The sequence below is a fragment of the Carassius gibelio genome, chromosome B25 (assembly GCF_023724105.1).
Source record: "Carassius gibelio isolate Cgi1373 ecotype wild population from Czech Republic chromosome B25, carGib1.2-hapl.c, whole genome shotgun sequence".
In the NCBI taxonomy this organism is placed as follows: domain Eukaryota; kingdom Metazoa; phylum Chordata; class Actinopteri; order Cypriniformes; family Cyprinidae; genus Carassius; species Carassius gibelio.
In genome coordinates this window covers 12,398,356-12,422,555 of record NC_068420.1, presented here as the reverse complement: position 1 = coordinate 12,422,555, position 24,200 = coordinate 12,398,356, and the positions used below count along the sequence as shown (strand labels likewise).

Below are 24,200 nucleotides of genomic sequence, written 5' to 3'. Positions count from 1 at the left end.
TGAGATCAATATACTAATGTACTGGAAAATGTTGTTTCCAGAAGAAAGAAAAAAATGGTGTGACTCATCCTGCATGACCAATCAAATTCTCTCTAAAATGAGAATGTCCTGCCCCCAATGCCATATGTGACAAGCAAATCATGGTTTGAGGTTCTGATGCAACTAAGGCCTAGACTGACTATTTTTAAAAAGTAATGAACCGTTTGGTACATCCTGCCAAACATTACAGTTTGAATACAAAATATGTGAATACAGGAATTCAAATGGGCTTTTTAAGCTAATCAAAGTATAAATGCCACTGAATAAATCTATTTTTTTTAAATGGTCTTCTTTAATTATTATTATTATTTTTTAAATTAAATTAAGTGTCAATTCATTGTTTTTTTTAATTAGTTTGTAAATTATATTTTATCCCTGATTTTATTTTCCCGCTAATGCTGACTTTTTCTGAGTTTTTAAAAACGTGTAATTTTTATCACCTACATTTGTTATCTTTTTCATCAGTCAACACTAAAGAGCACACAGTGCATTCATTACTAGGCCAATATACCCATGAAGCTCTGGGCATTATGCCTAAGGCAGAGCAACTGCAGTGCCTGAGACTTTCATACCTCCCTCGTTTCTTTGTACTTTGTTACTTTGCAAAGGGCAGCAGGGTCGGAGCTACCAGTTTCCGTGGCAGCCCGTATTATTTGCATTCAGTGCGCCCTGGTGTAATCTGTCTCACCAGTCTTCACATATGTTGTACTTTCACTTCTGTACTTCCTTCTCATACCATATGGCTCATAGAAGCAAGGCTGGGCTTAGGCCAGCTTGGTCCAAACCCCAGTCATGCTGCGTTCAGCAGCTCTTTGATTATCCCACTAATTCCTCAATACACCCTGCTCCTATAACACTCTTTATACAACTGAAATCACAGAATAAATATGTTTGGACTGGACTTTTGAGACGATGTAGACTTTTGTTGCATTTGTGTCATGTGGTTTTTCCTTATTAGATTCGCATAGATATCCTCTTATCGTAATTTACACTTAAAACCCTAAACCCCTTACTCATGACTGTAATCCAAACGTTCATGATGTCTCATTAACAGGATTCTTGCAGGGCTGTCCTTGAGATACATTGCACTAACTCTTTTAGCTGTGAATATGTTGTTCTGCACATCATGGGAGTCCTTCTCTAAATGAATGAATATTGATGTGAGTGATAGCTATGCCTTTCTGTGTAACTCCTGCTGCAGGGACATTCAGTTTGATTAACATTAATCAATCATACGACTCCTATGTTTGACTTTCAGGTGAACAAATCAATACAATGTTGTTAAGTAACATGCTTTAAAGGGGGGGTGAAATGCTCGTTTTCACTCAATATCCTGTTAATCTTGAGTACCTATAGAGTAGTACTGCATCCTTCATAACTCCAAAAAGTCTTTAGTTTTATTATATTAATGAGAGAAAGGTAGTCTGTACCGATTTTCCCCGGAAAAACACGACCGGCTGGAGGCGTGACGTGTGGGCGGAGCTAAAGAATCACGAGCGCCAGTAGGCTTTTGCATTGAGAGCGTTTGGAAGCTGTACATGTGGAAAGTGCAGTTTGATGACAACATCGCATGTTGTTTACTTGATGTGCTTACGCGCTGATAGCTAAGTTAACAACAGAGATATTTGAAGCAGTTTTACTCACCGCCTGCGGTTCCAACACACGATCGTGACCCTTTTTCGTTGGGATTGCATTATCCTTAAGAAATAAACGATACGCAAATCCGTCGTCAAACTGGGCCTTGTTTGTAAAACAAGCATCGTCAAAATGCAGGGAACAAACACAAACACTTGCACAACTCCGTTGATGCTCTGTAAAAATAAACTCCATCCACTGGTCCCTTAATGCTGTTTCTCTTTTGGTAATCTTTGAAGGGTTGTCTTGCCCTGGCAACCAAAAACACACTCCTTTTGTGACATTTCGCGATGCTCTCGCTCTGATCAGTGAACCTCTGTTGTGCTCTCAGTGCTCTGCTATACGGGAGCGCGCGCTCTTCCGGCAGACGTGCCCTAGGACCCATATAAGGAAATTCCGCTCCATCTAATGTCACACAGAGCCATACTCGAAAACAACTTTCCGAAACTTGTGACAAACCGGAAGGAGTATTTTTGGAACAGAAATACTCCTTCAAACGTACAACTTAATTTTTGAAACTTTTTCCATGTTTAGCATGGGAATCCAACTCTTTAACAGTGTAAAAAACTCAGTATGCATGAAATAGCATTTCACCCCCCCTTTAAAGGATTAAGCTCTTGCAACACAGCAAATTTAAAAGAGTGAATTTAACTCCCAGAGTAAATATGGGATCCAATGGTAAAGTGTTAAATTAACACTTTTGAAAGAGTTAACATTATTAACACTCTGACAGTGTTAACTAACAAACTCTTAGAAAGTGTAAAATATTAACACGACAATGGATGATTAGAACACCAATGTTGATGTTCACAGTTAACACTCATGGATTAACTGATCAACACTGCACCAGTGTTCAGGTGAAAATATTAAACAAATAAACCCACAAAACTATACACGTTAACATTTACTTATTTATTTTATTGAAACATTTTTTATCTTTTCCCCTGCACCAAAATGTCTTCACAAGCAGTTTTTTCAATACATGTAAAGAACATGTTCTTGCAACAATTAAACATCATAATTTCAAAGCAAATCAGTGCAAAGACACAAAAAACATTCTTATTTGGTCTATATGTACTCTTAATGTCATTATAATGCTGACATTTATCAGGTTAAACAGCAGCATTCCATTTAGGGTTGTGGCGATAGACAATAGTATCATGTATCGACGATAGTCAGAGATATTGATGATAGCAGATGTCTCTGTCGATAGTCAAGATGATATTAGGCTCATTCTCCTATTAATGTATTAAATTATAACACTAATTATTATTATTAGACTGCCTATTATAATTTGGCTATCAAACTGCCCAGTTATTTCACTTCAGCACCGTGTTTCTCTCTCTCTCACACACACACACACACACACACACACACACACACACACACACACACACACACACACGCAAATGAGGATTACAGCCTGTAGCTGGTGAATGAGTCTCCATCCACAAACAAACGTACGTCGTCTTCAGATATAAGGTATTTTATTGCACTTTAACAAGTAATCTGAATGTTAAGTCAAATCACCTTTATTTGTATAGCGCTTTAAACAAAACCGATTGTGTCAAAGCAACTGAACAACATTAATTAGGAAAACTTCAATAATGCAAAATGACAGTTAAAGGCAGTTCATCATAGAATTCAGTGATGTCATCATCTCAGTTCAGTTTAAAGGGGGGGTGAAATGCTCGTTTTCACTCAATATCCTATTAATCTTGAGTACATATAGAGTAGTACTGCATCCTTCATAAATCCAAAAAGTCTTTAGTTTTATTATATTCATAAGAGAAAGATAGTCTGTACCGGGGCTCGACGCACGCAAGGAGGCAGAGATATTTGAAGCAGTTTTACTCACAGTTTTCCAACACACGATCGTGACCCTTTTTCCTTGGGATTGCATCATCCTTAAGAAATAAACGATACGCAAATCCGTCGTCAACTGGGCCTTGTGAACAAGCATCTTCGAAATGCAGGGAACAAACAAAAACACTTGCACAACTCCGTTGACGCTCTGTAAAAATAAACTCCATCCACTGGTCCCTTAATGCTGTTTTTTTTTTTTTGGTAATCTGTGCAGGGTTGTCTTGCCCTGGCAACCAAAAACACACTTCTTTTGTGACATTTCGCGACGCTCTAGCTCTGATCAGTGAATGTCTCTGCTCTGCTCTACGGGAGCGCGCGCTCTTCCGGCAGAAGTGCCTTAGCACCCATATAAGGAAATTCCGCTCCATCTAACGTCACACAGAGCCATACTCGGAAAAAACTTTCCGAAACTTGTGACAAACCGGAAGGAGTATTTTGGGAACAAAAATACTCCTTCAAACGTACAACTTAATTTTTGAAACTTTGTCCATGTTTAGCATGGGAATCCAACTCTTTAACAGTGTAAAAAACTCAGTATGCATGAAATAGCATTTCACCCCCCCTTTAAATAGTGTCTGTGCAATCATTTGCAATCAAGTCAATGATATCCCTGTAAATGAAGTGACCCCAACTAAGCAAGCCAGAGGTGACAGCGACAAGGAACCAAAACTCCATCGGTGACAGGACTATTAACCAAAATATGGATAACATCACGGAGAAGCTCACGGCTTTGCAAAGGCAAATGGGTTGATTCGGAGACCTGAATGGACTAAGAGAGTAGTCGTGTAAATTGGAATGCAGCTACTCGCCCCAAGACCAAACAATCCCAATTTTATCTGTTTTCGGCTCCCCTCAACCAGCACTGGGCTCAGCCAAGGCTGCTGTTGGAACAACAACTCCCCCAGAAGTGCACTGCAGTGAGACGCTCTTGTGTTCCTCCCCCCACTTCCAGAGACACCTGCTGATTGTTGACTCTGTCTGGGACCTGATCAAGGCTGTCTCCGTGGCCACTTGCTGTGTATCGCTATGTCAATCCTGTGGACTGAGGCACCTAGATTTGATGCCAGGAGTAGCGACTCTCCAGACCTACACATACAAGAACTTTTACATACATACAAACACACGTACACACGTATATAATAGAAATGCATTCACCCCCCCCCCCCCATCCCTCTCCTTCGCCGCTTTGTACCGCCAGTCTGACAAGCGGGTCTGTGACAAGCGCCGAGAATGACTGCAGGACCGGATTGCTGCTTGCCTGTGCTGGGTTACCTCCACCCACCCACTCCCCTCCCCTGGTGCAAGTCGTGTGTTTTTCATGCTGTACTGATTATGTGCTTATGTTGGTGAGGTGTTTTTTCCTGTTCCCACACTGTACTCCCCACAGGATGATAGTCTGGGGGTTGTTTTTTTTCTCCTCCCCTCCCTCATGTTATGCTGTATTTCTTCCTTAAACCCCTGTCTTTCTGTCCTGTCTACCCCCTTGTCATATTGTATGTATGGACAGGTTAATGGCTAATTTTTGCTGGTACCTGGAATTTTCTGAACCACAGACAACATCAGAGACGTCTTACCTGGGCTAAGGAGAAGAAGAACTGGACTGTTGCCCAGTGGTCCAAAGTCCTCTTTTCAGATGAGAGCAAGTTTTGTATTTCATTTGGAAAACAAGGTCCTAGAGTCTGGAGGAAGGGTGGAGAAGCTCATAGCCTAAGTCGCTTGAAGTCCAGTGTTAAGCTTCCACAGTCTGTGATGATTTGGGTTGCAATGTCATCTGCTGGTGTTGTTCCATTGTGTTTTTTGAAAACCAAAGTCACTGCACCCGTTTACCAAGAAATGTTGTAGCACCTCATGCTTCCTGCTGCTGACCAATTTTTGAAGATGCTGATTTCATTTTCCAAAAGGATTTGGCACCTGCCCACACTGCCAAAACTTGGTTAAATGACCATGGTGTTGGTGTGCTTGACTGGCCAGCAAACTCACCAGACCTGAACCCCATAGAGAATCTATGGGGTATTTTCAAGAGGAAAATGAGAACATGAGACCAAACAATGCAGATGAGCTGAAGGCCACTGTCAAAGAAACCTGGGCTTCCATACCACCTCAGCAGTGCCACAAACTGATCACCGTAAATTGATATACTTTCCAGAAGGCCAACGATTTACTCAAATAGTTTTTAATTTTTGTATTCTAATTTTTGAGATGGTGGTGGGTTTTTGTTAAATGTGAGCCAAAATTATCACAATTAAAAGAACCAAAGACTTAAACTACTGTGTTCATTGAATTTATGAAATACACGAGTTTCACAATTTGAGTTGAATTACTGAAATAAATGAACTTTACCACAACATTCTAATTTATTGAGAGGCACCTGTATTAATTACTAGCATCTTAAAAAATGTTGAAAAGCCAATAGAAAGCACAGTCATTTCTCTTAAGGGATTTGTAGTAGAATATGGTTTACTGTCTTTCTAAACCTTAAGCCTCAAATGCTCATTTCTTTTTCTTTCTGTACGAGAGTATCCTTCTTTACAGGATGACCTGTACATAGATATTTGTATCTTAATAGCAACAAGAAAAAACATATTTATTTCTTCCAGGTCAAAGGACCCTGCACCACAAAAGTGATGTTCTTGAAACGGTTGTATTAGTGAATCCATCAGAAGATACTGTTATCTCTGAGGTAAGTTATTTAAAGAAAATCTCTGGACAAGCTGCTATATATTTCTAATGAAGATACAGTAAATAATAGCTTTGATGTTAGAATGAATAACCTTGTCAAAGTATAACCTTGCTGCAAACAGAATGACTCTAATAGACTAATGTGTTTTAAATGTCCTCTTTGTCTCTTATCATGTCCTAGATCCATTGTCTTGTATCTGACCCAGCTGTGCACAAGCTGCTAGTCCTGAGTGGGCAGAGTTCTGACCAAGGTGACCTGGTTCTCCAAACTGGAGTTCTCAGTCATCAGACCTTCTCACGTGTGTTTGCTGATCCTGGGGCAAGTTTAGATAATATAATTGTATTTATATTTAATATATATATATATATTGTGACTAATTTTGGACTTGTTTTTTCTCATGTAGGTCAGTAATTCACTGGTGAAATCCAGCTCTGGACAGCGGGCATCACTAACTGTGTCTTGCCGTGGTGAGGCAGGCTGGAGTTCTCTGGGGCAACAGCAACGCATTAGGGAGTTGCTGAATTATAGGCTGAATCCAGAGCCCATACTTCCTAAGATGGAGGGGGTCACTGAGTTTACAGAATACATATCTGAGACTGTGGATGTACCATGCCCTTTTGACCTTCTTGAGCCTCCAACCTCTGGAGGATTCCTAAAGCTGTCAAAGCCTTGCTGCTACATCTTTCCTGGTGGACGGGGGGATTCTGCACTTTTTGCCGTCAATGGTTTTAACATTCTGATTGATGGTGGCTCTGACAGAAAGTCATGCTTCTGGAAGCTTGTCAGACATTTAGATCGTATTGATTCTGTCCTTTTAACCCATATTGGTGCTGATAATCTTCCCGGGATCAATGGACTCCTTCAAAGGAAGGTTGCAGAACAAGAGGAAGAACAGTCTCAAGGCTCCACCACCTACAGTGATTGGATGAAGAACCTGATATCACCCGAGCTCGGAGTTGTGTTCTTCAATGTACCTGAGAAGCTTCGCACATCAGAATCGAATTTGAAAGTCAAGCGAAGCATTGAGGAAGCCTCTCTTACATTGCAGTACCTTAACAAGCTAGGAATTAAGCCTGAGCCTCTTTTTCGAGTAGTTACTAATACAATTGAGCCCATCACTCTTTTTCACAAGATGGGTGTGGGCAGGTTAGATATGTTTGTCCTGAATCCTGTGAAGGACAGTAAGGAAATGCAGTTCCTCATGCAGAAGTGGGCAGGTAACAGCAAGGCCAAGACAGGGATAGTACTTCCCAATGGAAAAGAGGGAGAAATATCTGTACCGTATTTGACATCTATTACTGCTCTTGTTGTTTGGCTCCCTGCCAACCCTACAGAAAAAATAATCCGAGTTTTGTTTCCAGGAAATGCACCGCAGAACAAAATCCTTGAAGGGCTTGAAAAGTTGAAGCACCTTGATTTCTTGCGGTATCCGATAGCCACCCAAAAAGACATAAATTCTGGTGTTTCACCTTCAGCAGTAAAACAAACAAAGCTAAAGCAAAGAACTGACAGCAAAGAAAGTCTCAAATCATCTCCCAAGACTCAAGCACCAGCTAAGCCTTTTAAGATAGAAACCGATGAGCATGAGGATGTATCCATTGTCGACATAAAGAGTGACTCAGTCAATGAAAACAAGATTGAGAAAAAAGAAGAAAAGAAGCACACCAAGCCACTGAAACCAAAAGCAGATGTGACGGAAAAGAAAAAATTATTGAAGGACAAATCACTGAAAAAACACCCCAAGGAAAGGGTGTCTAAAATGGATGAAAAGAAAGACAAAGAAAAGAGGGAAGTTAAAAAAGAAAAACGTGATATTAAAAAAGATGATGTTGTAAAAAAAGATGAGAAGAAGTTTAAAACCAAGGACACTCCAAAACCTGAACTGAGAAAAATAACTAAACCTGACCTGAAACCTTTTACTCCAGAGGTCAGAAAGACACTCCACAAGGCCAAAACCCAAGGGAAACCCAAAACAATAAAGAGCAAACCTACAACTGCCAAGGTAGAGAGTGCAGAGATTGTGGTCCAACCAGTGGCTGAAAAGACTGAGCCTGAGAAACCGGAAAAAGGGACAGGAGAAGTAATATCTGCTCCATCTACTCCAGAAGATTTAACAAAAGACTTTGATGAAATGAGATCCACTGAAACAACAAATCAATCTGAAGCTCCTAAAAGTGTCCTTACGGTCTCTGAATTACCAGCTGAAAAAGACAATGAAACTACAAATGTTGCAGAAGCACAAGAACAAGATCATGTTACAGAAACTGATATTGTGGAACAAAAAACTACAGAGAAAGAAGTAGCACCATCAGCAGAAATCCAAGAAGTGCTATCAGCAGAAGTGAAAGAACAAGAGGATGAAACCCAAACATCAGAATTAGAGAAATTTGAGGATGAGGGTGCTGCAATTGAAGATGAAGATGAGGAGGAGGTTGAGATACAGCCTGTTAAGAAGAGGATAGAGGAGGAGGAAGAGGAGGAAGACATGGGAATAGGAGATGAAGAGGATGAAGGGACAACAAAGGAAACCAAAGATTTAGAGGGTGTGGACAGAAAACATGAAGTTGAGGAAATGGAGAAACAAAAACAAGTGGAGGAAAGAAAGACTCAAGCTGAAGAGGAGCAGTTTGAAGAAGAGGATGTGATTGAAAAAGCGGAGCTAGAGGAGGCAGAGGATTTGGATGCCATTGCAGATGAAGAAATAAAGGATTTCTCTGCTGAGAAAGTCAAAGAAGAAGAAGAGGATGTATACTTGTCAAATGTTGGAGGTGTTACAGCTGGCATTACCTCTACAGCCCAAGGAGCTGCAGCAGCAGAAAACATATCATACATTCAGGATGAAACCATCCCTGGTTACTCTGAGACTGAACAAACCATCTCAGATGAGGAGATCCATGAAGAAGCAGAGGAAAGGATTCCACACCTTCAATATGAGGTTGGTAGCTATGATGTCTCGGTCCCAGACCAACCAGGCTCATTTGATGCCATCCATGGAATGAGAGAAATGCAAGCTGCTGCAATGGGCAATGGAACAGGCAAAGTATTGATCGGTGCACAGGAGCCACCTATTTCCATCTACACCAGCATATTTGCTGCACCACTAGCTGAAGAAGAACATGTTTCTTCAGCAACATCTATAACAGAGTATGACAAACTGTCTTCTTTACCCACTTCCGTTGCAGAAGATCAGTCAGTGGCATCCGTCACTGCACCTCAGACTGAAGACACTGGAAAAAGTTCCCTTGTCTTGGATACCGTTCAACCGGTTACTCAGACTGATGCCACCCAAGGAAAAGACTACCTACACTCAGCGGGTACCATCTCACCAACATCCTCCTTAGAGGAAGACAAGTGTTTCAAATCATCTCCCTCTGAGGAATCTCCACCACTTCCCTTAGAAGGTAAAACTGAGGGAATTGAGATGGCTGTCCATTACGGTGATGAAGAGGAGGATGAATATGAGGATCAAACACCAAATGTTGACATTTCACTTGGAAAGTTACAAGAATCTTATGCCTCACCTGATAAAATAGAGCACAAGGAGACAGAAATGGACAAACCCAAAAGTCCTGTGCCTTTAGTTCCTGATACTTCATCTGAGATTGAGAAGCCATCAGTATCACCTTCTAGGGAGGACTCATCTTATGAAGTACAAACAATTCTCTCCTCCCCATCTCACGGTGTTACTAAGCTTCCTGTTGCTGAAGCTAGTGTTTTTCCAGATGTGGAAGACCGATGCATTAGTCCTGATGACAGCACTGTAAAAATGGCTTCTCCTACACATTCTGAACCACCTAGTGCATCTCACTCTCCGCTCAGAATGTCACCTGTGGAGGGGAAGGATAAAGTTCCTCTTATAGAGACTCATCAAGAACCAGGACTGCCAGTTAGCCCCATTGAAATTGAATCTGAAAAGGAGAGTGTAAAACAAAAACCTGGTATTTTAGATGAGAAAGAAATACCTCAAGCGGAGGAGGATGAAAAAAAGAGAACCCAGGAAGCAACCTTTGCACCATCTCTACTTGTTGATGACTTGTCAGCTAAAAAAGAAAGTCTACCAGTTCTACCATCAAAAGAAATAAGTGATATAAAGGTAATGCCTGATCCAAGTGTTGAAAAGAAGGGCAAAGTTGAAGAGGACATAAAAGAGAGCAGCAAGGCTGTAATTCTTGAGGATAAAGATACCAAATTATCTGATGATCATGACATTGAAGAAACCTGTGATTTAAAAGTGTCTACAGACAAAGAAGAGAAAAGAGAGAAGGAGAAAGAAAAGGAGGATGAGAGAGATGATATCAAAGGACAACATAAGGATGAAGACCAATTCTTAAAGTATTCAGAGGTTACGGATAAAGGTGATGTAATATCAGGACCAGAAAAAGCAGCATTGCCCTCTAAAGAGGATTTTGATAAGAAAATTTTAAATGAAGAAGAGTTTCCAGAAAAGAGTTTCCCAGCAGTTCTGGAAAGTTCTGAGATAGAAAAACTGGAGAATGAAAAAGACGAAATTCAGTCAGAGAAAGCTAAAATATCTTCTAAATTTGACAAGGAATCCAAACAGAAAGATCTGACTGATATATCTTGTCAGTCCATAGAAAGCCTAGATATAAAAGCAGAAACATCAGCATCTCAGGAAGTAGCCAAAACATATATGGAAACACAAGTCACTGTAGAGACAGATGTTACAACTAAACCAGAAAAGACCTCGGAGCAGAAATCTGAATCAGTTGATTTTACACTTGAACAGGTGGCTTTGGAGGAAACTGATTCATCTGTCCGTATAAGACCACTTAAGGAAGACACAGATGGCCTCAAATCTCAAATACAACAGTTAAGTGAAAAACCAGATGTTATACTGAAAGATGAAGAAAAGGTAGAAAGTAAAAGTGAGGCTGGACTGACATATGAGAAAATGATTTCAGCTGCCAGAGAACACCAAGACTCTATGGATACAAATGTAGAGAAAGTAAAATCTGTAATACCAGAGCAAATTTCTCTCTCAAAACCAGATGTTCAGTCTACAGAGATGCATGAAGAAGCTTCCATTATAGAGAAGGATATTTCTGATAAAGATGATCAAGAATCTAAAGGGATGCCAGCACAAGAGATGAAACCTCATAGTTTAGAGGCAACTCTATGTGAGACTGAAATTACTAGTAAACAAGATGAAGACTTAAAGGAGAAGCTATTGGAAGAAACTCAAACCACACAACAATTAGAAAAAGCAGCTGTATCATACAAAGAAGAGTCTCAAATAACAAATTCCATCATACAACAGTTAAGTGAAAAACCTGATGTTATACTGAAAGATGAAGAAAAGGTAGAAAGTAAAAGTGAGGCTGGACTGACATATGAGAAAATGATTTCAGCTGCCAAAGAACACCAAGACTCTATGGATACAAATGTAGAGAAAGTAAAATCTGTAATGCCAGAGCAAATTTCTCTCTCAAAACCAGATGTTCAGTCTACAGAGATGCATGTAGAAGCTTCCATTATAGAGAAGGATATTTCTGATAAAGATGATCAAGAATCTAAAGGGATGCCAGCACAAGAGATGAAACCTCATAGTTTAGAGGCAACTCTAAGTGAGACTGAAATTACTAGTAAACAAGATGAAGACTTAAAGGAGAAGCTATTGGAAGGAACTCAAACCACACAACAATTAGAAAAAGCAGCTGTATCATACAAAGAAGAGTCTCAAATAACAAATTCCATCATTTCACAGGACACAGATAAAACTAGCCAAGATATAGAAACTGTAGAGGACACTAAATCCATAACACAAATATCCATTTCAGACAAAATTGACTCCTTACCAATATTAGACCAAGAAGCTAAAGACGAACAACCAGAATTGAGCCAAGGTCAAGTTTTGCTGTCTGAATCTGAGAAATTAGATTTGTCCTTTGAAGATGATCAGGAGCAGGAAAACAAAGAGTTTGTGAAGCTAACTAGCAAACCAGATGAGTCTACAGAAAGTCAGACTTATGAAAAAAGAGATATGCATACTATCTCTAAATCTGATTTTGACTCTGAAGTGAAGATTGGACCCCAGACAATAACAGAGAAAGAAGATGTGCCAGCTAAAGAGGATGAAACAAGCAAAGGCATATTTGTCAAATCTGAACAACCAGTCAAGTTTGAAGACATTTCCCCAAAACCGCATGAATCTAAAGATAAGTGTGCGGAGGATACTCAACTTCATATATCTACAGATCAATCAGTATTCATGATTGCCACTGCTAAAAACGACCAACAGTATGAAGAAAAACACACTGAAGACATTGAAACTGAAGAGCTTCAACCAAGCATGGTGACAGATGTGCCATCTGACACAAAACAAGAACATCAGACAATATCTGTGGAAGAAAAGCCAGAACAGATTCCAACAGAAACAAAAACTCTGGATTCAAAATCAGAACATGATACTTCAGACACACTGAAGAAAACAGATCTTCCCATTGCAGAAGATAAAACAACCGATTCAAAAGTGAGCAAACAGCTAGAGGAGAAATTAATTAAAGAAGATGCATCAAAATTGGTGTCAGATGAATTAGACAGAAAAATGGACTTGGGAGCCAAACCAAAATCTTTGGTAGAATCTTCAGAACAAATGTTTGAGACCTCAGATCTTAGTTGTAAAGAAAAAGTGGAATTGAAAGATGAACCTAAAGGAGATATGAAACAAGACACATCATTTCATGAAACAGATACGTTCCCATCATCAGACATTGGATTCAAATTAAATTTAGATTATAAAGAAAAATTCATTGAAGAAGCCTCCTCAACTGTGGACAAAACAAAAGACGCCAAGTCAACCTTTGAAACTACATTTCCAACCAAATTTTCAGATGAAGATGAAAGTACTGAGGAGGATGAAGGAGATGCTGTTTGTATGGGAGGGGCTGGTTCAAGACCATTGTCAGTGGAACCTTGGAAGTATGAAGAACCAAAGGCAAGCAGTTCTGAGACAAGTATGAAAAAAGAGGAAATTGTGGCCAATTTAGAGTTGACTAGAGATTACAGTGGAACATCACCTGAACCAGAGAAGGAGTGTAAGGTGGATACCACATCCCTTACACCACCTTCTACAGATACAAGTACTAAAGCTGTATCCGAGACTCTAACTGAGAGCAAACCAACAAGTATCACACTGCCCAGCTCTGACAGTCAGGCAAGTGTTGAGGATGACCAACATGAAGCATTGCTTTCTTCAAAGGAAGCAGTAAAACCGGAGAAGGAGGCTGAGAGGGAAAGGGAAGGAGAACGAGAGATTGCCTCTCCAGGGTTAGAGACACATTCTGATTTTCAAAAGACTGGCAGTGCTGATGAGAAATGTGCTGAAAAGTCTGATAGTGAGAAAATGAAATCTGATGACAAGATGACTTATGAAGTGGAAAAAGAAAGCTATGAAGCCTCTAAATATGAGCCATATGAAAAGCCTGTTTCAAAAGACACTGAGAAAGGAAGAGAGGAAGAGGACCAGTACCCTAGTCTGGATAGAGATTTAGATGACAAAAAAACAAGTCAGGACACATTGCTTGGAGCTGCTTGTTCAGTAGAGGAACAAAGTGATGAAGAGCCAGTGTCTTTCAGCAAGGTTGATTACCAGACCTCTCCAAGTATTCACAGCAGCCACAGTGCCTATTCAGAGCAAGACAATAAGGAGCGATACCAAGAAGAAGATTTGGTTAGAGAAGATAGACCAGATCTTTTTGTTGACACCAGTTCTACATTTGACAGCAAAGCCACTTCGGCAGCAGGTTCAAGCTTGTTTACCTCTAGTGATGTGCAAGATAAATCTGAGAAATTGGAGAGAGAAGAGAAGGAGAAAGAGGACACACGTTCTCATCTTCAAGGAAAAGATGATGGAAGTCATATTAAATTGCCAGATAAAGAGCCATGTACATCTGCTTCCAGCCTTTCAAAAACTGATACACAAGAGAAAGACCAGAAAACAGAAGGAACATTGGCAATGCCTCATTCAGAGGACCTGGACAAGACCAAAAGCCATGTGACTGAAGCTTCCTCTACACAAGGACTTCTTACATCATCACAAGATAAAAGTCTTCAGAGTCTAACAACTTCATCGACATCTGCTTCCGATGAGAAGAAAATGGAGAGTCCAATCTCAAGTGAAGGTAACAAAGATAAAAACAAACTCTATTCAGCTGAAAGCCAAAGCGACCCGTTTTCTTCTGGTCGATACTCACCACCTGAAAAGGACATGCTTCCTGCCAGGTTATCACCTGAAGATCCCAACACCAGCACTCCTGGTTCTTCAGGGCAGTCCATGAAAGTTGAAGACAATGTTCTTGCCCTTGAGTGCTCTGGAAAAACAGATTCTCTTTCCAGCAAGTCATTAATCGTGAGTACAGAGACAGAGGAATGCTTGGTCAGAAGCCAAAAAATATTTGCAGAAGAAGAGGATGACTTTGAGGAGGAGGAAGATGCAAGTGACTTGGACATTGAAAAAGGTGCCAGAGAGATGTCTGAAAAAGAGTCCAAAGTAGCATTTGATAGCATGACTATATCTAAACCACTTGAAACCAAACAAGGAGATACTACTGGTTACTTAGCATCTGGAGCATCTGCAGAAGATCTACAGATAGATACATCTGGTGATTCATCCACAAAAAAGTCTGCCATAACAGAGCCTTCATCAGTACCTGCAGAGCACAAGGATGTAATCAGCAAGGAGGATGAACAGTCCAAGAAAAAAGATTCTTGTTTAGTCTACCATGACATACCCAAACCCAGCGATGACAAACTTGAACCACAGAAAACATCTGATAAAAAGCACGAATTGACTGAATTCCAAGCTGTTGCTCAATCAGCCACGTCTGATGCAACTTACTCATCATCTTCATCCTTTAGTTACTCTTCCTCAACATCTGCCTCATATTCAACTGGTCAACATCCTGGAGAAGGCCTAGAATCATTTATTAATATTCCTAGTGTCCAACTACGATCAGATGGAGACAGTATATCATATGAGTATTCATCGCTAAAAGAGGAAGAGTCACCCACTATGGATTTACCATGTTTAAAAAAAGATGAATACATGGAAATCACAGACCGAATGACACCTGCTACAATTACAGCTGAATCAATATCTAGTCTTGCCAGGTTTTCTCCTCTCAGTCCCTTGGAGGAATCCAAATCATTACTTCAAGATCAAACATCATCAGCAGAGGAAAAGTCAGAGGAGGATATGTCAAGCATTAAATCTGACACGGATCATGTCTCTCTTTCTAAACATGTAGCAGAGCCACATTCCTCAAAATCACCAGAATCAGCAACTTCTGAGCATGCAACTCACCCAACTGAGGTGGCATCTGCGACATCTCTTGAGTTTAAAATTGCACCTTTGGAGAAGGCTGACTCTACAGACAAACAGTTGCAGGAAAAATCCTCTGATGATGAGCCTGAGGATAACAAAAGCAGTTTTGAGGAAGGAACCTTACCATGTAGAATTGAATGTGAAAGATCTTCAGCTACTGAAAATTTAAGCACAGCATCTTTACCAGAACAACTTTCTGATGTAAAACCCTCAACCACAATATTATGTTCATTTGATCTGCAAACCAAAGATGGAACAACAGAAATTAAAAGTTCTCAGAAGGGGGCAGATACAACATGTGGGCCTCTCACTACCAACACACAAAGTGAACAAAGTATGAAACAAGAAGGGGCAGAGAAAACTGAGAAAATTAAAGACTTGCCTGAAAAAGTACAGGAGGGGGTTGAAATGAAAGAAGCAAAAGTGAGCAAAATGGAATATGAAGAGGAACGTGAGACAGATGAGAAAGGAGGAGTAAACCATATAGCAATGGAGGAAGAACAGATAAAAGCTGAAAAGATGGTTGAGGTGAAGTCAGAAAAGATGGGAGAGAGTCTAGATGATGGCAAGAAGTCAGAGCAGCAGATCGATTGTGAAGGGAAAATGGAGCAGTCGAAAGAAAAAAAAGAGGTAGAACAAACTGAAACAATTGTAGAAAAGGAATCTAAAGAAAAAATGGAAGAGAAGAAAGAGCAAACAGAAGAAAAGATGATGGAAGAAGACAGCAAAAAAACAGATACAGTTGAGTCCAGCCAGCATAGTAGTACCTTTGGGTCCACAATGCAGCATGAAAATAAGGATGAGAATGAAAAAGAGGTTCATGAGAGTATAAAGGAGGAAAAGGGGGGTGAAGAAAAGGAAATAAAGGATGATTCAAAAGAACATCCACCAACTCCACTATCAGGAGCACAGGCTTGTTATCCTGAGGTCTCCAAGAAGTCAGATGAGGAATTCACTCGACCTTCTGATCTTGGTATGGAGGCCACGTCCTCGCATTCACCTTCGCTCTTTAAACACCGTAAAGGAGATGTCTCTCCATCCTTCATTAATCCAAGCCCACAGGAACTATCGAGTGAGGATGAAGAGGAAGATGCTAGAAGTGATCATTCAAGGGATGATGATGGTGATGAGCGTGAGCAGCATTCTATCAAAAGGAGATCTCATAAGCAACATCATCATCATCCCCACAGTCACCATGAAGATGGTAAGGAGGGATCTCACTGCATACTGAGTGGTACATCTACTGGGCAAGGCATTATGCTAGCAGGGGAGGAAACTCCTCCTACATCTTTGAGCGAGTCACTACCATCTCAGTCTGACTCAGATGTTCCTCCAGAGACTGAGGAATGTCCTTCAATTACAGCAGAAGGGAACCTTGATTCTGATGAAGATGCAGAACATCTACCAGTGGACAAAATGTCTGCAGCTGGCGGCAGTGGAGGAAGTCATCATTCGTCCTCCCCGAGGAGTCACGATCCCCCGCCCATTCCAATGAAAGACACTCTTCCTCACCCTCCGCACCCTGATGTGTGCATGGTGGACCCAGAGGCCCTTCTTAATGGCCAGACCCACACTGAACGACCAGTGAAGAAAGACCTAAAAACAAATAGAGGCTTGAGGAAGACGCTAGGAAAGTCTGCATCGCCGGCACGTAAAGGAGAAACAAAAAGCAGGAGATCTAGTACCCCTGTGAAGCAGACATCCAAAGACTCCTCACCTCATGATCTTAAAAGAAAAGATTCGGAGAAGACTTTTCGTCTGTCTAAAATGTCTGAGACGCAGGGATCCAGAGGAGACATCTACAACCCAGGAAGAGGACTGGTTAATGGCGTTAAGAGTAATGCAGGTACAAACATGCATAACACATTAGTACCATATCAGTTATTGAGTAATGTTAGAGATTTTAAAAATGTATCAGTTAATATTGAATATTTAACTGTGCATGTTAATTAACCTACCCACCTTTTTCTTCCCGTAAAATGGGCATAAATTCTATGGGTCTGGCTTCCGGTTTCATCCGCATCCAGCTATTTTTAGCTGAACAAAACAGTTCATTTTGCTGCTTGATATTGAAAATTGGTGTCTTACCATATTATTTTAATGTATTATCTTAATTATAAACACACTGGTTTGTAGAGCAAATAGTTTTACCGTTTACTGCATGTTGTTATTCTTCTCGTTATTTCCTTATAGCGGATAATGAACCAAAAGTCTTGCCTATAGGCTTACTTCCACACTGAAGAAAAAGGTGGATATCTACATTTAGATTATCTCCACGAACATGTAATACTCAAATTAATTTTTCAAAAACTATATTTAATGCTTTAAAAAGTAATCTTTGCTTAAATTTTCATCCATTTTCATACTGTAAATTATAATATTGTGATACCTAAATTCACTTGTAGTACATTTAAAATAACTTTTTGTTTTAGTGCTTTTTAATTAGTGTTTTTAATTTATTTAGAAAAACTAGTACAGAATTTTAATGTTGTCCATTCAATGGCAATCAATCATAACATGCAAGAAATATCAGTAAAAGCCAGACAAATATCTCAACTGTACAGCAATGGTTCTTCATTAAACCACACGTGCAAATAACCAGTGGTATATTCTTTTAGGCTCCAACCTGAAATCCATTGCTGGGAATCCACCTGGACCACCCATCTATGTCGATCTAGCTTACGTTCCCAACCACTGCAGTGCTAAAAATGTTGATCAAGAATTCTTCAAGCGAGTGCGAGCAGCATACTATGTCGTCAGTGGAAATGACCCAGGCAGTGGTGAACCTAGCCGTGCCGTTCTAGATGCACTCCTAGAAGGGAAAGCACAATGGGGCACTAATCTACAGGTATGATTTGACATTACACTTAAATGAAATATATGGATGAGTATGTTTTTATGATTGATGTAGTAATCCCTTAAATCGGGGACTTTCAAACTGGTGTCAAGTATGGCAAAAAAAAGGGGGGAAAAAAAGAGATATTAATTAAACATGTTTAATGTAAGGATTTAAAACCCCTAACCTAAGGTCTTGCTTGAAAGCAAAAACTGCAATTCATAGTTAATCTGACCATCTTCTTCTCATCTAGGTCACTTTAATCCCTACACATGACACAGAGGTAACCCGGGACTGGTATCAGCAGACCCATGAGAAACAGCAGGACCTGAATATAATGGTCTTGGCCAGCAGCAGCACAGTGGTTATGCAGGATGAATCTTTCCCAGCCTGCAAAATAGAATTTTGAATTGGTTTTCTATTTAGAGCTTTCCATTCATTCCTCATTCATTTCTAATCTTTTAGGTTTAGATGAGTTACTCCACCCACAGCATTCCATCCGCTGCCATTTACAGTTTGTATTCTAATCCTTAAAAATTCAACAAAATCCTAGTGCTGTCAAAGGACTTTATTATAAGCTTTGGTCCTGAATCTATTGTACATTTTTGTTTGCATCTGCAATGCTTTGGCAGAAAACTGAATGTTCACTAGCTAGCTGCTATGAAATAATTATATAATGTTAAGTAGGCTAATGTTGCATTGAAAATGTTGTTTTCTCATATTCTTTAACATAACTTAGAGACCAAGATTTTATCCTGACTGGATTTTAAATTCAAAGCACAAAAAATGCCCTCTGAGAATTGGTTAATACATCATCTGATTAATGTTTCACATCCTTTATCATCAATTTTAGCAGACATACCACATATAGACACAGTTGCCTGGGAGAACATACTTTTAACATAAGGTCAGAAGGCCTTAGAGCAAACAACCTCTGAGAACAGACTCAAAAAAAGTTCAGAGTAGCTGTCTTGTGAGCTACGTTTACATTGAGGCTAGACAAGTCTCCCCATGTGATCACATACCAGCAGATGAGTGAAGAAAGAAATAACTGTACTCTAAATTGCTAATCCAATGAGAAACTGTCAAATCTCAATTCTTTCAAATGACGATTTACACTATCAAACATAATCCAAGATTTGTGTCCCTTAGGTGACAAAGATGGATCTTTTTCTATTCAAACGTCTAATCAGTCTAGCACTCAATAATATGATAGTAGTGAAGACTGTACATGTATATGTACATGATTTTAAAAGTAAAGCAAAGTAGATGGTATCTTTACAAACTACTAACCCACTGATATGACAGATTTTGGGTGACTAGACTCTAACATGATCGTGTGGCTCAGGATATAGAAGGTTAAAGGTTATAGAAAGAATAAGAGTTTTGTGTCTTTTCAGTATTGCAAGTGCTGTACTAAAGCATGCTGCTCTCTAGCTTGGACTAAATGTTGTTAGTATATTAATCTAGTGATATGCTTTGGGGATCTGTTGGGGTCCAGATCTCTTCAAAAGCATACTAATAACGAGCAGCTTGAATACCATCTGCCCATTAATTGAGTAGACCACCATTAGAGTTGCCAATTACATGATGTTCTGTCGATTGAGTAAAAATATTACAAAAATGTAAAGACCAACAACAGTATCGCTTCAAATAATCTGTTCAATATTTTGGTGTAAAGGATTCAGACTTGTGACAAGTTGAATGTTTTGTTTGTGTGTTGTTGACATACTTGACCTAATTTTTTTTTCTTCTCCAAGCTGAGATTCTCTGGCTTCTCAAGCACTTTAGGTTTAACTTGATTGAAAGGAAACTGGTGGAAATTACACTATGTATCAAAATGTAGCAGTAGAGACATTTGTTATAGAGAGACTAATCAACAGAGTGAATATTTGTTTTCACGGTTGCTGTGAGAGCAGACAGTGAGGGTTACCCTCGTGCCTTTTGTGTGTTGTTTAACAAAGAAAATCCTTAGTTATTACATACTTATACATGCACATGCATTTATTTTGGATTAACTAAAATTCGAAAAGCTATAAAAGTTTAAATTGACTGGGAAGTGTGAGTATTATCAAACAGCAGGCATTTATAATAACTACTTTGTTGCACCTAGTACAATTGCACTTTTTTTTTTAAATTAAATCAGTTTGGTAGGCAGGCAGGCATCCTCATGTAAATAATTATGTAACAACTTAATTTATTTGAAAAAACAAATATACAAATTTCAATTAAAATGACTGATCAACATTTGTGTTTTGGTCTGGCAATGTGGACAAGAACTTATTTAGCTAGTTATTATCTAAATTAAATTGTATGGTGGTCTGTTATAGAGAACAAATACTCGTAGGCCCAGTTTAATAGACAGGAGCTTAGCCTAAACCAGGATTAGGCCATACTTCAATTAGGACATTTAATTCATTTTTTTACAAACATGCCTTAGAGAAAAGCATTACTGGTGTACATCTTTAGACAAAACAAAAGCACTGGCATGTTTTAAGATCAGTCCGAGCAAATTTCTTTCAGTTGAAACAGCTCAGATTTACATTTTAGTCTAGGCCTAGGCTTAAGTCTTGTCTGTGAAACCAGGGGTTAAAGTACTAGAACAGGGACAGTTTAAGATACAATTTTGACTTTTCTTTTGAATTTTGGCATTTTTATTGCTTATATCTTTACAAAGAATAAAAATTCAGCCTAACCTGAAGTTATATAATTTACAAAACAATCTAACAATTAGTGTTTCTGTTTGCACTGGAGGCAAGAAAACTAATTAGCAATCTGTCATTTGCTCGATGTAACAGTGGCTCTACATTTTCAGTTACATTGTGAACAGTTTCTTCGATAGCAAAACATCAAGACCTCATTGGTAAATGCACATTTGTTTTGTCCTGGAAAGAACCTTTGCTTTCAAAGGCAGTAGTGCCATCATCCATCCTGTTAGAAAACAAGCTCTGAAACACTGCACCCCTAACCCTAATCCAGTATATTCGCAGTGAGTGGATAGTTTTTAGCCTGCTTTAAGTTTTTGTCTTGTTTTTTAATGTAAAAGTCAGTATTAAGCATTGCTGTAGACTTAATTTTGTGTTATTTTAATCTAGATTTAAGTTCACTCAGAGAAGTTGTCTTTGAGATGGTCAAAGTGACAGGGTCTTTGTGTACTTTTACTTGCTGAGAACGCACACACAGGTTAGTAATGGTGGTCAAAGCCTAATAACTCCGCTGTAGGGCCTCAGAAAGCCTTGAGGATTACACTAGTTTATTGGTTAGATACAGAATTATTCGCAAAATTACACCCAATTCCACCGGTGTACGCAAACCCACACTAAGACCAAATTAATTTATTTTTTTGCTAGAGGGATTGTTAAAATGGGCTGACTCTGTACTGTACCTTGTATGGTATGGATATATTTTCATATTTGAAAATATGAGTGTTTTATTTCAAATACCTGGCCTTAGTAACAAGTACTGTATGTTCTTGTTAATTAGCTGTGATTCTTCTGTTAAAGATGAATGCACTAACTTGAAATAATATTTTTGAATGTAAAAGTTGCTTTGCTGGATGCTGCTTGAACAAAGAACTAGCAAAATATGCACATGGGAACAGTGAACCTCAGAAAATGGGTCACAGAAAGAACTGGTTAGAATCGTCAGTGACTCATGACAAAATATTACATGTTCAGCTGTTGCTGATTTTAGTACAGATACATAACTCTCTTGAAAATAAGATTCAAAAACTTTGGTTTGCAGACGGCTGTTTCACAACTAACATACTGAAAACGGATAACACTACAGACGTGAGGTTTCCTTCTTTACACTTAAAAAAGGCAAAATGGAAATCAAAACAAATGGCGTAACCTGTACATAAATCAAAATAGCTGATGCGGTCATCTGTGAGAAATGCTTTCTTTTAAGAAAGTTCTATGGTCATTGTACTTCTAATTTCCTAAAGATAAAAAAGACTGCTTAAAGTACCTCTACGAATCTCTATTAGTTCAGTTTCATTCTACATCAAATGTATCATCGTGATGTATTCATTTGGCCATATGTATACGTATCCATCTTTGCATGTGACCTTATTAGTTATACTCCTGAATGTAATCGTTTAATAATCAGAATTAAAACTATTTTAAGAAGATATATTTGAAGCTAACTGTCTTTATGGTACTGAAATATGCATATATTATTGGGCTTGGCTTCTGTTTGCCCTAAGATGTTGTCAAGAAGATGCTGTGATATTTCCTCGTTCTTTGGCGCTGTCTGAATCTTAGTTCTCTTATTCTTTAGTGCAATATTCAACATTCTGTCTTTAAAAGCTCAGTGCAAAAGTAGATTTCTGCTGATTTACTGTAAAGGGAACCCATCATCAATAAAAAAAAAAAAAAACATAAAAATTTGGAAAACTCTTTCTGTGTGGATGTCTTGATTTCATTTTATTTTATTTTCCAGTTAAACTTGTTGCACTGTTGGTTCCACAAGTATTTTTTTCCATAAGGATTTTTATCATGCATTCCGCTGTTATTTTTATATATATATATATATAAAATAAGGTGGTAGGTTTAGAAGTTGTTGTTTAAAAAGTAAATGCTCATTCAATTTAATTTCGGGCGCTACTTTTGTATCGTACCGAGCACTCGTCTCAGTTATTGACGATTATATTGAAAATTACTTAAGCTGACTGATTATTAGTAGAGGATTCAGTATTAATATTAATATAACTGTAATGTAACATTAAACGCTCTGAAATTAATATAAATATGTATTTCTTTAAACATCTGAAATCTATGTTGTTACGGTCGATAGAGGTTTGAACCAAGAACAGTCGTTTGAACGGTTTCCTCTCAATGACTTTACCTCACACTAACTGAGCGTCCAGTCCACAGCAACCCACACCTCTTCCAAAATCCTCTGGCAGAAAGCGGTTGTTAGCCTCTTATAAAAGTCTCTGAGCACCGGCCGGTGACACACTTCTTAATTCGCCAGCTCACCGTCGCGGGGAACTGGCCTTCTTGTTGCTATGACGATGTCTATTATTACAAGCAGGTGATATTTTAGGACAGAGAGGTGGGAGCAATTTATGAGATTTGTCTTTTCAAATTGATTAATTGTCTCGGTAAGCTGTCAGAATTTATATGGCGCATAAATTGTGATATTGTGAATTATGCAGCTACTATGCAATTCAAACTAGGCTAAGCGAATATGCACAATATCATTCACTTCAAAGGCCCGACTCTGTATTTATATTTCACTATTCCACTCCATCAGGTCCCTGTGGGACAATATCCGCTGGACGTTAGGCATATTTGTCCACATGCGAATGAAAATGAGCTAACGGTGTGCTATGACTTCATCTTCAGCTCACCGGCTCACACACACACACACACACAGAGAGAGAGAGAGACGTGCATTTGTGGTTTATGGGGACTTACCTTAGGCGTAATGGTTTTATACTGTACAAACATATTTTCTTAAAAATTCTTACAGAAAACTACTGGCAATTTTTTTTTTTTAAACCTTTTGTTCTACGGGGACAAAGGAAGTGTCCTCATAAACCATGTTTACGTTGTAGTACCCATGTCATTATACACATTTGTGTCCTCATGAACCATATATACCAGTACACACACACACACACACACACACTCATACACACACTCATTCAGCTGAAGTCAATAAGTGGATGAGAATCCGTCACTATAGCAACACAGCAGCACAGCTGAGGGCAAAGTGTGAGTCATCATTGTTTGGCACCACACTCTTTCAGACTCTGGCACCACAGACTGAATTTTAAAACCTCAATTAGGTCG

At 39.1% G+C, this 24,200-nt stretch overlaps 1 protein-coding gene across 3 annotated transcripts in view; it reads left to right on the top strand.

The window, feature by feature from the left end:
* The window catches only part of LOC128014455 (microtubule-associated protein 1B-like), a 41,995-nt gene extending 19,196 nt beyond the window's left edge, over window positions 1-22,799 (top strand). For 2 of the 3 annotated variants that reach the window (XM_052598040.1, XM_052598042.1), the window contains 5 exons: window positions 6,138-6,220; window positions 6,401-6,538; window positions 6,624-17,409; window positions 18,182-18,411; window positions 18,653-22,799. In XM_052598040.1, coding sequence (XP_052454000.1) covers window positions 6,138-6,220; window positions 6,401-6,538; window positions 6,624-17,409; window positions 18,182-18,411; window positions 18,653-18,808 — 11,393 coding nt within the window. In that variant the 3' untranslated portion in view covers window positions 18,809-22,799. The remainder of the gene's footprint in view (window positions 1-6,137; window positions 6,221-6,400; window positions 6,539-6,623; window positions 17,410-18,181; window positions 18,412-18,652) is intronic. The other variant, XM_052598041.1, reaches the window with a different exon arrangement.
* Window positions 22,800-24,200: the final 1,401 nt, after the last annotated feature.